This window comes from Megascapheus bottae, chromosome 1 (genome assembly GCF_031878675.1).
Source record: "Megascapheus bottae isolate mThoBot1 chromosome 1, mThoBot2.hap1, whole genome shotgun sequence".
Taxonomy (NCBI): Eukaryota; Metazoa; Chordata; class Mammalia; order Rodentia; family Geomyidae; genus Megascapheus; species Megascapheus bottae.
The window spans coordinates 21,644,933-21,658,763 of record NC_143509.1 but is presented as its reverse complement, the minus strand read 5'-3'; the positions used below and the strand labels follow the sequence as shown (position 1 = coordinate 21,658,763).

The 13,831-nt window shown below is 40.2% G+C and overlaps 1 protein-coding gene across 1 annotated transcript in view; it reads left to right on the top strand.

The window, feature by feature from the left end:
* Wdr49 (WD repeat domain 49) overlaps positions 1–13,831 on the top strand; it is a 114,362-nt gene that overhangs the window by 91,773 nt on the left and 8,758 nt on the right. The window contains exons 17-18 of the mRNA XM_090335375.1: positions 2,366–2,469; positions 5,251–5,400. Coding sequence (XP_090191501.1) covers positions 2,366–2,469; positions 5,251–5,400 — 254 coding nt within the window. The remainder of the gene's footprint in view (positions 1–2,365; positions 2,470–5,250; positions 5,401–13,831) is intronic.

The following is a 13,831-nucleotide window of genomic DNA, read 5'->3' as shown; positions in this document are numbered from 1 at the left end:
CTCTACATGGTGCATTAAAAACAACAGCCATGGAGAAAAATCTCGTGTTTCCATATCTTGGATTTCATTTTGCTTAGCATCATCTTATATGGTCACATGTGCATAGCTATTAAGGTAATGTGAACCTCTGCTAGGACTAACCTAGACATATGATAATTATTACAAATGAGGGAAACCATGGAGTTTATGTTTCTTTGGGTCTGGCTTACTTAACTTAATATAATTTTTCCTAAGTTTTTTTCCATTTCCTTATGAACAAGGCCATATCATTCTTTCTGATGGCAGCATGGAATTTTATTGTATATATAACACATTTTCTTGATCAATTCATCTTATTCATTTCAATTTCCTCCTATGGCTTATTCCCTGTTGTCATTGTATTTGATTTAGGTACCCTGTGTATTGTAGATATGTTTATCTGAATTAGGGAAGGGAAGGGAAGAGGAACAACAAAATGGTGGGATAAAGGACAAAGGATGAACCAGTGCAGCAACAATACTCACAAAACAATAGTTGGAAATAAATTTTTTAACTTGAGGGGAGGAAAAGTGGGAGAAAAACAAGGGAGAGGGTGACAATGTTTGATGAGAAGTGTATTCATTACCTTATTCACATAACTGGAATCCTTCTGTACGTCCCCTTGACAATGCAATAAAGTTAAATTTAAAAAAGAATAAAGATGAGGGAAGGAGAATGTAGTCAAGAGTTCAACATGGAAGTGGTGCTGTGGCTCCAGGGATAAGGCAGTAGCCTTGAGCTGAATAGCTCAAGTCCCAGAGTTCAAGCCCCATGACCAAAAACAACAACAATGACAACAACAACAAAAAGAATTCAATGTACATGCTACAAAATAAAGAAGAATGAAAAGAAAGATTGCTTCTGGGCCTCCATGAGTATATAAATTATCAGAGATTTAATTAGTTGCCCCAAATACAGCCATGAATATTACAAAAATTAAATAATGAATGTTGATATTTTAAGGATGCCTTGGCATGCTTATGACTGTGAAGTGGTCAAACTGGGAAACAAATAGATGAATGCAAAATGATAAAAAGACAGAGAAGAAGAAGAAGGAGGAGGAGGAGGTGTGGAAGGAGGGAGAGAAGAAAAAAAGAGAGAAGTGGGTACATAGGAGTATAGATGAAAATGTTGAAAGGACTGATACTGATCAATATGAATAAAATCACAAAAATATAAATAAATAAATGAGATGAAAATACTTTCTAAAGAATGTGCCTGTGACCTCATCAGCTTAGTCAATTAAAGGAGAGGATTATGCCAGTTCCTGTCTATTTGGAAAATTGTGAAAAAATAAATAAGTGAGAATTTAGAAATACTGAAGAGAGTAAAAACAAATTTGGGACATGTATAAATATAGCTGAGATATGCTTACATGAAGAGATAATACATGAAAAGGATGAAAAGGAGGAACAGGCTATACAATATTGAAACAAACAAGAAACTTGAGGAAAATAAAATAATCAAAACTATAGTTTTAGAGCTGAAGGTGTGAAGATGAAAGGATTCTGATAAAACATTTGAAATATAGTATCAATTTGTATTATATGAAGTATTAAAGTACTTTATAATATTATTGTTTGAGAAATAGGTGGGGGTGGTGAAGACTTATATTGTCTCAGTTCTGGGGAAATAAATAAAAATAACATTTAAAAGACTAACCCCAAGTCTTAAGGCTAGGTTAACAATTGGCACAGAGAAACACAATGGCTGAAAACTGAGAATGAACAAAAGGAAGGAATCCCTGTAGCAAAACCAGAGTTAACATTTAGTCATGCCATTTGGCAGACTTTGTTCCAGCATACTTATAAAAATAAACACATGAAAACTTTATAAAAATGACAAGATTTTCCATGATATCACCACGGAGTGTTAGGTTCAGACTTCCAAAACATTTGAAAAAGAAACATTTTGAAAATATATCTGAGTCATTCACTGGTGACTCATACCTGTAATCCTGCCTACCCAGGAGCTTAAAGCTCAGAAGTTCACAGTCTAAATATGCTAAATAACATGCTCTTATCATAGAATAAAGCTTATTCAGAGGGAAGAAAATCTACCATGACTGGAAAAAAAATTAATCTATCCTAAGCCTTTTGGAGAGTGTGACCTCAGCTTCCTGAGTAGCTGAGATTACAAGTGTGAGCCACTGGTGTCAAACTGAACTGCACTCTTGATTTCATTAGTCCTTATTTCTTTATATCACCAGTGGAATAGTAGGTATGTTATCCAAAGATATGAAATATTTTAGGTAAAGATAAGACATGTATTTACTCTAGCCAAGAGTATCAATTCAATCTGTGGTTAGTATTTGATTTAACCAGGAACTATTTTCTTCTAATGCCAGGCCATCAGTAGACATCAATTTACTTATACCTTATAAGGGAAGAAACAGCTATAAGAAAAAAGCAGATCAACTTTACTGTGATGAAATTACACCAAAAGCAGCCAGTAAGTAATCTCTGCAGATGTATGATTGTATTGTTCCGTATAGATTGGTGTGACTAAGCAAAAATATATTCTATCTGTTAGGAATGCACTCCTTAATGAACAGAACATAAAGTTCTCTTTTTAATGAGGGAAGAAAGTGCGACACAGAGTTAATAATTGAGTGAGTCATCCAAGTGTGTAGAAAAGGTGAGTGGAGTGTCACAACTGTAAGATCAAACCCTGAAAAGCTCATATAAAGTGATGACTGAAGAACATTATATCAGTGACATAAATGGTACACAGAAAGCCATTTTGTGCCTGTTCTCATTTGTGTGGCATCTAAAAATGTAGCTGTGGATGAATTTTGCTGGTAGAATGGTGGCAAGATGAGGCTGATGAGACCTGAGGAAGGAGTGATGCCAAAAGGCTGATCAGAGGGTGCTGCATCACAGAGAGGTAGGAGATAGTTGTGTTGGGCTCTTTGATAGGAGGGTAACGACTGATAAAATAATATATAATGAACCTGGTTTGGGTGGTTCTCAGGAGGCTGAGAATTGAGCAGCAAGAGATTGCAAGCTAGCCTGGGTAGTAAAGTCCATGAATTGCTTATTTCCAGTTAGCCAGTAAAAAGCCAGTCAAAGTGGATGTGTGGCTCAAGTGGTAGAGCACCAGCCTTGAGCAAATAAAACCAAGTAAGGGCATGATGTCTGAACTCAAGCCCAGTACTGATGCATGCACATTCTTCATATTCTATATTCTATAGCCTTCATATTCTATAGCCTTAAAAAATCTAGAAGAAAGGAACTGAATTTTTTTTACCATTAATAAGTCTTTGAGAAGATAGATACGTTTAACCCTATTTTATGCACTACAAAATTTGCACTGAAACCAAACTATATGTGCAGTTCAGTATTTATAATAGTTAATGCAAATCAAAAAATGAGCTCCAGAATTTGAGACCAGCTTGGGTCACAAAAACCAAAACAGTGGAAACAAAAATATATCTTTATCACAGTGAAGCATGACAACGATCAACACAGCTGAGAACAAATCTTGTAGACACCGAAGCCTTAATAAAAATATTTTACTCACTAGTATATCATATATCACTATTCCATTCCTCTCCGCTAGGTGTTTATACTTTCATGGAGTACCAGCACTGATGTTAAGAGTTTCTAATGAAACCCAGTAGAATAATTTGTTAACACTTGGTGCACATTGATAAATCTAATCCCTAGAGGAAATCTTTCTTTAGGACTCTGTGAAATATTATACATAAAGCCCTTTGACCAGTGCCTGGCATATTAGGAGAACTACATACAATTTCTTTATCAATGTTACTGCTAGGACTTTGGAGATGATGTCTTTAAGTCCACAATCTGCTGATTAACAGCCATATAACTCAGGCAAGTGACAAAGCCTCCTGAACCTCAATAGCCTCATCTGTCTCATAATACAAATGACGAAGAAATCTCCATTAACTTGATATGGCATGTTGATCCCAAAGAGTAATCTCTGGCCTGGCAGTATCAAGAATTACAGACATTAAAATATAACTTCTAGTACCCTCCTCACCTCTTTTCTAACCTTATTAAATCAGAAGCCAGAGGTGGTAATATAGGGTCACAGTATTGTGGGTTGAATCCTTGTTTGGTTTGCTTTCTTAGCTAGTAATGTCCTAGAACTTAAACTATTCCTCCAGCTCAGCTTTTTGCTCAGCCATCAAACACGGAAGTTCATGGACCTTTCTGCTTGGGCTGGCTTCAAACTATTATTCTCCAGGTCTTGGCCTCCTCAGTAGCTAGGATGGCAGGTGTGAGTCACTAGTACGTGGCTGTAGTCCTTGCTTTAAGAAGTGCTTCAGGTAATTCTGATGCATATTGGCATTAGTGAACCCTTGACTCCATACTTGCCTCCTCTGTAGCAGTTGTGGAGGAGAGAGCCTTTTCCTTGGTTCTGAGCCACCCCCTCCGAGCTGATGGACTGTTTGCTCTATCCACGGGAGTCTCAATACTACAAATCATGTCTTGAGTTCAGCTTTTGTCGATTTCTGTCTCATTATTTACCTGTCACATGGAGCAAAAAAAAAAATTCTTTTCACTTTGTTTAAGACTAGATTCTGCTTCTCAGGGCATGCTTAAAATAGATTCCCATCATTTCGTGGTGTGAATAATAAATGTCATAACCACAAAGCTATGGTTTACATTATAGGGGAATGAAAATGTACCTGTGAGCTAGGGGAGGGAAATGGGGACAAAAACATTAGAAGGGGTATCAGTGTGTGAGAAGTAATGCACCTACTAACTGACAAATGTAACTGTAACCCCTCTATACATTATCGTGTCAATAAAATTTAAAAATAAAACATGAAAAACCAAAAAAAAAAAAGAAAATGTACCTGTGAAAATCAAGATGTTTTGTTAAACATAGACTAAGGGAGAGGAGGCGTGCTATGATTTTCCTTTCACAAAGGATACACTTCTTTGAAACTGGAGCTTTTTCAAAAAGAGTAGAATATCTACTTTCAAGAGAAAATAGCCCAAATAAAAGAGTACAAAATGCAAAATGCCAACTAAACGGCAGGGAAGCCTTGGGTTCATCTGTGTCCCTTTGAATAGAAAGAACCTTGGACTTATTTTGAACAACTGTGTTTAGAGGATTTACTGATCATTGCAGCTGTACCAGCTGAGTAATGAGAAGGTGAAATTAAAAAGAGAATATTAACTATGAAGAGTGCTAGCTTCTTCCAAGGAACTAATGCCGTTTCTCTCCTCTTCTTCCCTAAACCTTGCTTTTGTGGAGATGCATTTAGGTCTTTGAGCATCAGAGCCCTACAAGAAGTACCTGAGGTAAATAAGCCGGCTTTTCTTCTAGATCCAGACAAATACTTTAGGAGAGAATGGGAAGAAGAGAAACTCCATATTCCAGCTCGGCCGCCTTTACTTTCAGAAAGTAAGTCCTCTACCCTGCACCATTCCCACATTTCTTATCATGCAACACATCCATTTTCTAAGTATGGAAAAACACATTTCCTGTATGCAGTTGACAGTGAGACCAAGTATGGTTGTCTGTTGAGGTCAGCTGCCAATCTCTGCTTGCAAAAAAGGACAATCCCCCCCCCCCCACCTGCATCAAGCCAAAAAACCTTAATTTTCCAAACTGATGCCAGAGAAAGAGCCATCATGAAATTGCTTTACAAAAGAGTCTCTGGTAATCTTGTTTTGTTCTTTTCAGGCCTCTATAAATAGAGGCCACTTAAAGTGTATTGTTTCCCTGGCTTCCAGCTGCAGAGAGAAGCTACAAAGAGAGTTCCAGAAAACTGAACTTGGAAAATACAAGTGAATGATCTCTGAAGATTTGGAAACAATATGTGGAAAAGGGGGCTTTTTTTGGTTGTTCTTTCTCTTTCAGACTATTTTCGTCTTTCTGGGTTTCTATGAATTTAAAGAATAATTTCTGTAGAAAAATCTTTAAAAGGTATTGGAAGGGCAAGGGAGGCAGGGAGTATGAGGCACCTGGACTCTGTGGAGTGCATCGAAAATAATGAATGAATGAAACACATCAGCGTTTAGCTTGTCGCAGTCACAAGATCAGAACCGCTCATGCAGACATCAGAGTTCTAAACTTTTCAAGTGCTCTGACATGACAGGGGTTCAATATCATCCTTGAACAATAAAAGCCCTTGCTTTAGGAGGGTGCTTCCTATCTGGACACTAAGAGAAGCTTAAGCTTCTCTTTTTGGATTGGTCCCCAGGGGCTAGGGAGCACATCTGGTCATTGATTTGTCTTTTTAGAAGCAATTCCCCTTACTGCAAGGAAACAGCAGTTATTTCTCATCACCACTGTTTCCAGTCTGCTTCTCAGTGCTCCTTTCTTTTCTTACAATTTTCCTTGGCTAAATTTAGAATCATTTGTATGTTGTGATGTGTGCTGTCTATAGTTTGGCTCACTTTTCTTTAAAATTATGAAGCTAATCACATTAGGGATTTAAATAACCTTGAGTGCATCCGACTCTACTACCAGTGTATCTATCATATCAAAACCAAACCAGGATGATCCACCTTTACAAATCAATGTGGGATGCATTCATTGTATTCTTGGGAACCACAGAAAGAATCTGGGGTCATAAAGAGTAAAGAGGGATCCAAGGAGGAAAGAAAAAATAAAACCCCATGAAAAGCAAAAGAAGCAAGATGAGCACTGGTAGCTCACACCTGTAATCCCAGCTACTTAGGAGGCTGAGATCTGAGGATTGCAGTTTGAAGCCATACCAGACAGGAAAATCTGTGAGACCCATGTTTTTAAGTCACCACTTGAAAACTGGAAGTGGCTTGAAGTGATAGAGTCCTAACCTTGAGCAAAAGAGCTCAGAATTAAGGAAAGATGTAATCAGGAAACAATGTTCCAAGAGCAAGCAGTGGGAGAGAGAGAGGTAGTAGTTAGAAGCACACACTTACATCTCTTTCTCTTCAGCAGCTGGAGCCCCTGGAATGTGAGGGGTCTTTGATACTCTGCAGAAGGAAGACACTGCAGACAAATTCTGCTATAGGCCAGGAAGATGTGCATGTGGAGAAAATAGAAATGATGACTGGGTAGAACTCCCCAGAACATCTAGGACCATATGAAATTGTTAAGGAAAATAATTTGAACTAGGATTTCTTCTAAAAGATGATTTCTTTTGCCTTTTAATTTTCTTTCTTCAGTCTTCCTTCCTGAGCCCCCTTTAAAAATAGTTTCCACTCATCTATCAATTGTTCCACCTTTTAGAAGTTCCACAGCCTCTCTGGGCATGCATCATCCTAACTGCCCTGAAGGCTGAGATCTCAAGGACAGAGTTCAAAGACAGCCTGGGTAGGAAAAGTTGGGGAGACTAAAATAAACATCCAAAAGAATGGCCCATGTGATAGAGTACCAGCTGAACATGCTTAAGGCATGGAGTACAAAGCCTAATGTCACAAAAGAAGTTTCACACATTTGTAGGGCAAAGTGATGTAAACCACTGTCAACACAGAATGCATGATGCATTATAGCCTGGTAAGCATCTGCAGAAGCACACAGGAATAAGTCAGCCTCTCAGTGCAGAGTGAGGAGCCCATGCTCCACTCCTGCTGCCTGCACAAATGTGTAGGAAGATGGCATGACAAAGGCAATCAGAGAGTGGAGGCTAAGAAAATCCAGCAAGAATAGACCCATCAGGGATGAAGAACGGACAAATAAAGATGACACCAACAGGGGCTGGGAGTTTGGCCTAGTGGTAGAGTGCTTGCCTACCATGCATGAAGACCCAGGTTTGATTCCTCGGTACCACATACATAGAAAAAAGCTGGAAGTGGTGCTGAGGCTTAGGTGGTAGAGTTCTATCCTTGAGAAAATCCAAGGACAGTGCTCAGGCCCTGAGCTTAAGTTCAGGATTGGAAAAAAAATGACAACAACAGATTAGATGTTATAAGAAGTCATTCAAATTTTACACAAGAGTAGAGTTGAATAGGATGAGTGAAGTTTCATACTGGTTGAGTTAGAGGTGCCAGTATGCCTTTAGAAGTAAAGGTTGAGGGGATGGAACAAGATTGTTGTGTGTTTTGCTTCATATCCTGGAGTTCTACCAGCAGATACTGAGATACGCCTTGTTGTTGGTACTGAGATATCCCTTAGATATTGAAGCTACTTACTATATCCTAAAGAAGGCTCTGATATGTAATATCTAATATCTAGCATCTAATGTGGGGTGTTGGAAATAGAACTGTAATGCCTTCACACTCAGCCTTCAAAGATCTGGAAAGGTAGACCAATAATTATAGCCATTATATACATGTACAATGGGTCTTATGGAAACTTACAGTAATGGAGTGATGGCTTACCAGGGAAACAAGGGTATGCCTGTTTACATATACAGTATGAGCTATATATTAGAAGTTAAAGTTCTACTGGCCAGTTAAGAGAAGCAGGAGATGATATGTCTGGTAAAGGATAAGCATGTGCCAATGTAAGGTGCTATGAATAGTGAGGCTTGCTAAGGGATCTGCATTTGCTTCACGTATCTAGGTTCAGGAGAGAAAGACCAGATCATCAATGTAGTAAGGATCATGAGATTTATTTTGTGCAGAAATAAGCCATTTACATTTTTCATTGAAATGCTTGGAATTGCATTTTATTTCTTTGGTTTTTACATCTCTTTCTAGTATTCTTTTAGTGATTACCCTGACAGTTCAATGCTCTTTAATTTATTCTTTATTTCTTCTTAGAACTCTAGTATTACAAGCTGAAACACTTCCTGTAGTATCTTTTTAGTATGGGTTTATTTGCCAATAATGTCCCACTAGCTTATGTGTTGCAGAAATGAATTTATTCCAGGATATTTTCACGGCATTTATAATTGTAGGTGGCACATTTAAAAAATTTCCACCCTTTGGAGATAACATGTTTCTCTCCTCATAGAGTTCCTGCTTAAAAACCCTACATTCACTGTTACTGATACTTCTCAGTCTAGCTGCTTTTAAGGTCTTTATCTTGGTTTTCACTAGTTTTACGGTATTATACCTACATACAGTTGTCTGTGCATTCGTTTATGTTGCTAAGGTTACCTAGAAACTCTTAACTTTGTTATTCTTTAATTGGAAATACTCTAGTCATTTCAAATATTTCTTTCCCATTCCTGCCCTCCTCTGTTATTCATAGGTAGAGTAGACTGTTTTACATTAAGAAGGTTAGCTCAGCTCATCTATTTATTTTTCCAGTCCTGGGGCTTAAACTCAGGGCTTGGGCATTGTCCTTGAGCTTTCTCAAGGCTAGTACTCTACCACTTGAGCCACAGCACCACTTCTAGCTTTTTTTTTTTCTGTACACGTGGTACTGAGGAATTAAACCCAAGGCTTTGTAGCTGCCAGGCAAGCACTCCACCCGTAGGCATGATAAGCACTCCTGACTCATCATGTTGTTTTGGAGTCTGGGTTTCAGTTTGAATTTCTTATATTGACTTACCTGTGAAGACACCAATCCTCTCTTCCTCCAGTACACATTGAAATCGATCTAATTAGTATTGAATTTTTAGCTTAGTGCATTTCTGAAACTGGACATATAGCACTTTTATTTTTAGTGTGCCATTTGAATTTGTTTTATATAAATTTTGGTTTACAATGGAAGTTACCCATTTTTTAACCCATTTTGTTAACCTATTCTGTTTTACCCCTCCCCTCCCTCTCTTTTACTCTTCACCTCTCCCCTCCCTGCCCTCCCCTTCCTTTCCTTTGGCTCTGGGCTTGGGAGAAGCTCTAAGTGGGTAAGTCTGAGCTGAGGATGTATCTAGGAGGGTATCTTGCTGCTACTGGAGGATGTACTGAGAGGCAGAATGGCTGTGTTTCAGGGGCTGGGAAAAGTGTGCAGTGAGCATGAAGTGACATCCCTCCACCATTGCTCCAGTGCCTGGCCCCTCTCTGCCCTTTTTTGATAGGGCTCCACATGGACCCTGCAGGCAGAGAGAACCACTCCCTAGGGCTCTTGATCATTGTGAAAGAGTACACTTGGCACAACAGATTTGGTGCTACAGGAAGAACACTAGTGAATGGCATCGTCTCATCTCACCTGTATCTTCAGGCATTTTTCACCTTTCCTGGGGCTGTTACCTTAGGTTGTGATCTTTGAAGTCACTGTCATTATCCATACTGTATTATAAGATGGTAACCATCTTTGGGATTCATGTATAAAGAGAACCAAACATCAAAGCAATAAATGCATAAAGATCAAATCTCAAAAGTAAGGCTGGCAGCAAATTGCACTTCTACTATTTGCTAGCTGGATGGCCTTAAATGGCTCCGTGAAATTCTGTTTGTCAATTTCTTTCAAGAAAGTGAGCTTTGTGTTGGGTAACCTCTTCAAAATATTGTCATAAACATTGAATGAGGCAGCCCACGCCATGCCCTAAGCACAGTGAGACTGCGTAAGAGCTGGGTACATTTTGTTTATGGGTGATATATTGTTACTACTATTCTACTATACAGTTCTGTGACATTGGAAGTATGACAGCTGCAGTTTTCTCCACAAAAGATCCATCGTGTTGTATGCTGAGAAAACAGAGAAGCCACATTTTGAGAGGTCAAATTTGGAGCCTTTATTGGCGTGCCCGTCGTCTGCAAATGGACTCCTGACACAGAGATCTGCTGCTCAGCAAATACACCTAACACTGTTAGAATACTGAGCCATAAGAGTTGGAGAGGAAAGAAAGAGGAGGAATACAATACCAACAGACCAGATCGACTCCAATGGAGAGCTGAAATGGGGTGCCACATAGATTAGGAGCAGTGCCGGGAGACAGGACAGGAGCAGGAGGAATGGACTACACACATGTGCATGAGCTGATCAGGGCCCAGATAGGATCAGGTCAGGGAGCAGGGTCATAGGAAACTTGAGAGCTCACGACCCAAGACTGGAAAGTCCAATGACCTGTTGTCCTAGTCCCCCACCCCTGCCCCTCGGAATTCAGGCAAGCCCATTACCTGAGGATGGACTTCCCTGCCCCCACAATGAAGAGAAGGTGGCACCAGTTAAACCCAATACCCTGTCAACCACCTCAGGACCAAGATGCTGCTGGTTAGATTCAGCATTTGTATTTCAGGTGGATGAGTTTTAATAACTCATATAGGTTTATACAGATGGTAACCTAGGTTGGTAAGATGGTAAATAGTTCGCATCATTTCCTAACGATGGTAGAGAGATAATGTCTGGAGGAACAGTTCTAGACCATGGATGCAGGTGTCAACACCTATAAATACTTCCAGACATAGCCCTCTTAGTCACATGGTGTCATAACTATGTTCCCTTGAGAGCCTGTTGTCTTCTATACTTCTAAATTATATTAAGCTATCTTTGTCATTTCCATTTAAAATCATTCATCTCCAGGAAGATGCCATGGAATTCTTTTAAATCATTATTTGTAAAAGAACACTTAAAAACCTTTCGTCAGAGTTTTTAGTCCTCAGTCCCTCCCGACCTGCAGGTGGGATAGAGAGAACATGCCCTGACCAGGACAAGCCGAGAAGGGACAGGGCTGACTGATTGCCTGCACCCAGCCCTCCATTACCCGAGGACAATCAGATACGCAGGGAGACCCATCAAGGCAGGAACTCATTTATTGAGGAAGTCATTCAGCTAATATAGGATGCAGGAGCCTATCAGCACAAAGGTGGGCAGGGCAGGGAGGGGAACCATGTGTTGTCTGAGAGGGCGGAAGGGTTCGGGGCCTATCGCAGAGGGGGCCTTACTTTACATCACAAACCACAGCCATGCCTTCCAACCGGGCAGCAGGCACCATCTCAGTCAGGTGCATTCCCAAAACCAGGAAATGAACACTGGGCCATGAGTTAGGCCTCCTTTTCTACAGCATAGGTTTCCATTTTCCTGATGTGACTGTTCCACATCTCCCCCTTTTTTGTTTCATTAGCTGGTGCTTGCCTTACTGGAGGGTCTGCCTGTCTTAGGGCTTAGATCTTTTTTTTTTTTTTTTTTAAGGAGGGATCTGACTTGAATCATTAGGGGGCAAGTTTAAGAAATACTAATCACATTGCCCACTTTACCATCAGATTTCCAGTGTCAGTCTGCAAGGAAGAGACAGGATGAAGCCCCGTCCTTTCTAAAAAACAGTCCGGCAAAATTTTTGAAACTGATAAATTCACATTTAAATTTCTGACCCTAATCTCCAAATTTAAACTCAAGGAAATAAATTCCAAGTTCCCTGATGCCTTTTTTCTAAACAAGATACAATGTTTACAATGTAAACAGCTCTATGCATTTGCTTGTTAGTTTCAAGTATAAACTCACCATTGTTTAATCTTGAACATGTTTGCTCACATACATTCACACTTAAACATCTTAAAGAGTGCAAAATTAATATCAGCTGCACATTTTCTGAAGTTTTCAAGAGATTCAAATAGATAACAAAGGTGTGCATGCACACTCACACAAAAACCACAAGGATCCATACTGGTACCAATTTAAATAACATGTAACATGAACAAGACAGAGAAGCAGAGACCTTTAAAGTAACCCCCAAACTTCTGATGGCATGCCTGGCCTTAAACTATCAGTTACGGAAAGACCATGGGGCCCAGAACTCAGGGGGAGCCTCCCCTATGGAAATTTCCGTTTCCTGGTAGCCTGCCAGCAGAGACCATTCTCAAGCAAGAGGGAAAGCAAAACCAGACATACTCCTAACAAGAAAACTGGGCTCAGTCAGATACACTTAACACAAAACACGAACTCAGATAAATATTCTCAAAAAAACAGCTTATTTAGATTTAGACATGTCTTGGCGGCAGGACTCGAACCCACATGTCCTCTCAGACAGTGCCGTTATCAACAAGAACCCCAGAAGGGGGTCAAGGCGTCCCTTGATCACCCAGGCCTTAGAGAGCTTGCTGTGTCCAGCTTTTCCTCTCTGTTTTAGGCCCACAGTACACTTTCTAGGAAAAAAAATACAGACATACGGGGGGGTTGACCGACTTCTGCTTACCTCCGGAGGCCTTCGCTTTAAACCTGGGTGTCTTTTCCAAAAAAGGTTGTTATAGGAGGGGCGGTAAAGGAAGACCACTGCTTATAGAAAAAAGCAATCCTTTATCTCAATAGCATAAATATATGAATTATTAGGAATTGATGAAAGACTTGGGAGCCCTGGTTGGGTGGCCCCCATGGGCATATTTACTGCAGGGAGATCATGAAGAAATCTGTATTTGAAACCTGTATTTGTCTGAGCCTTTTTGATAACACAAATGGGGAATTCTGAAGCTCTTCCTGTATTAATTTTAGTAGCTCCACTTGTTTTTTTTCTGCCAATAGGCCACTGCTCCACCCATACAGGGTCCCTAGAATTGGGGGAGCAGTTTTATGCCAACTTTCTCATAACTACTACAGTCATCATAGAATGCCACAACATCCATATCTTGTCTCTCCCTAGAGATTATTGGGCAGGTCCTCTTTAAGAACAGTAGCTGAAAGGCTCTCTCCAGGGCAGGGGCATGCCATTTGCTAAGATGCTGCTAGGCTGCCTAAGCCCTGGAGCTGGGTGGAGTTTCTAGGAGGTGGAGTTTCTAGGAGCCAGGAACTTAAGGCCTGGGAGGAGATCTGAATTAGCCTGCTCTTCTGGTTTAACATGAGGTGGAGAAGAATTTTTGCGGGAAGAGGGATGGTAATATGGTGCAGGTCGCTCCTTACCCCAGTTGTCTGCAGCAAGTTCTCAGCCAGGAGCACCTGGTGTAGGGCTCAGGGGCCTGGCCCCAGGATCAAAGGGGACCAACAATCCCTCCTCAGGGTGAGGCTTTAAACCCTTCCCCACCTGAGCAGCGGAAGGCCTAACTTGCCTCAACCCCAAGGCTCCTCAATAAAGGTTTCCCAGGCC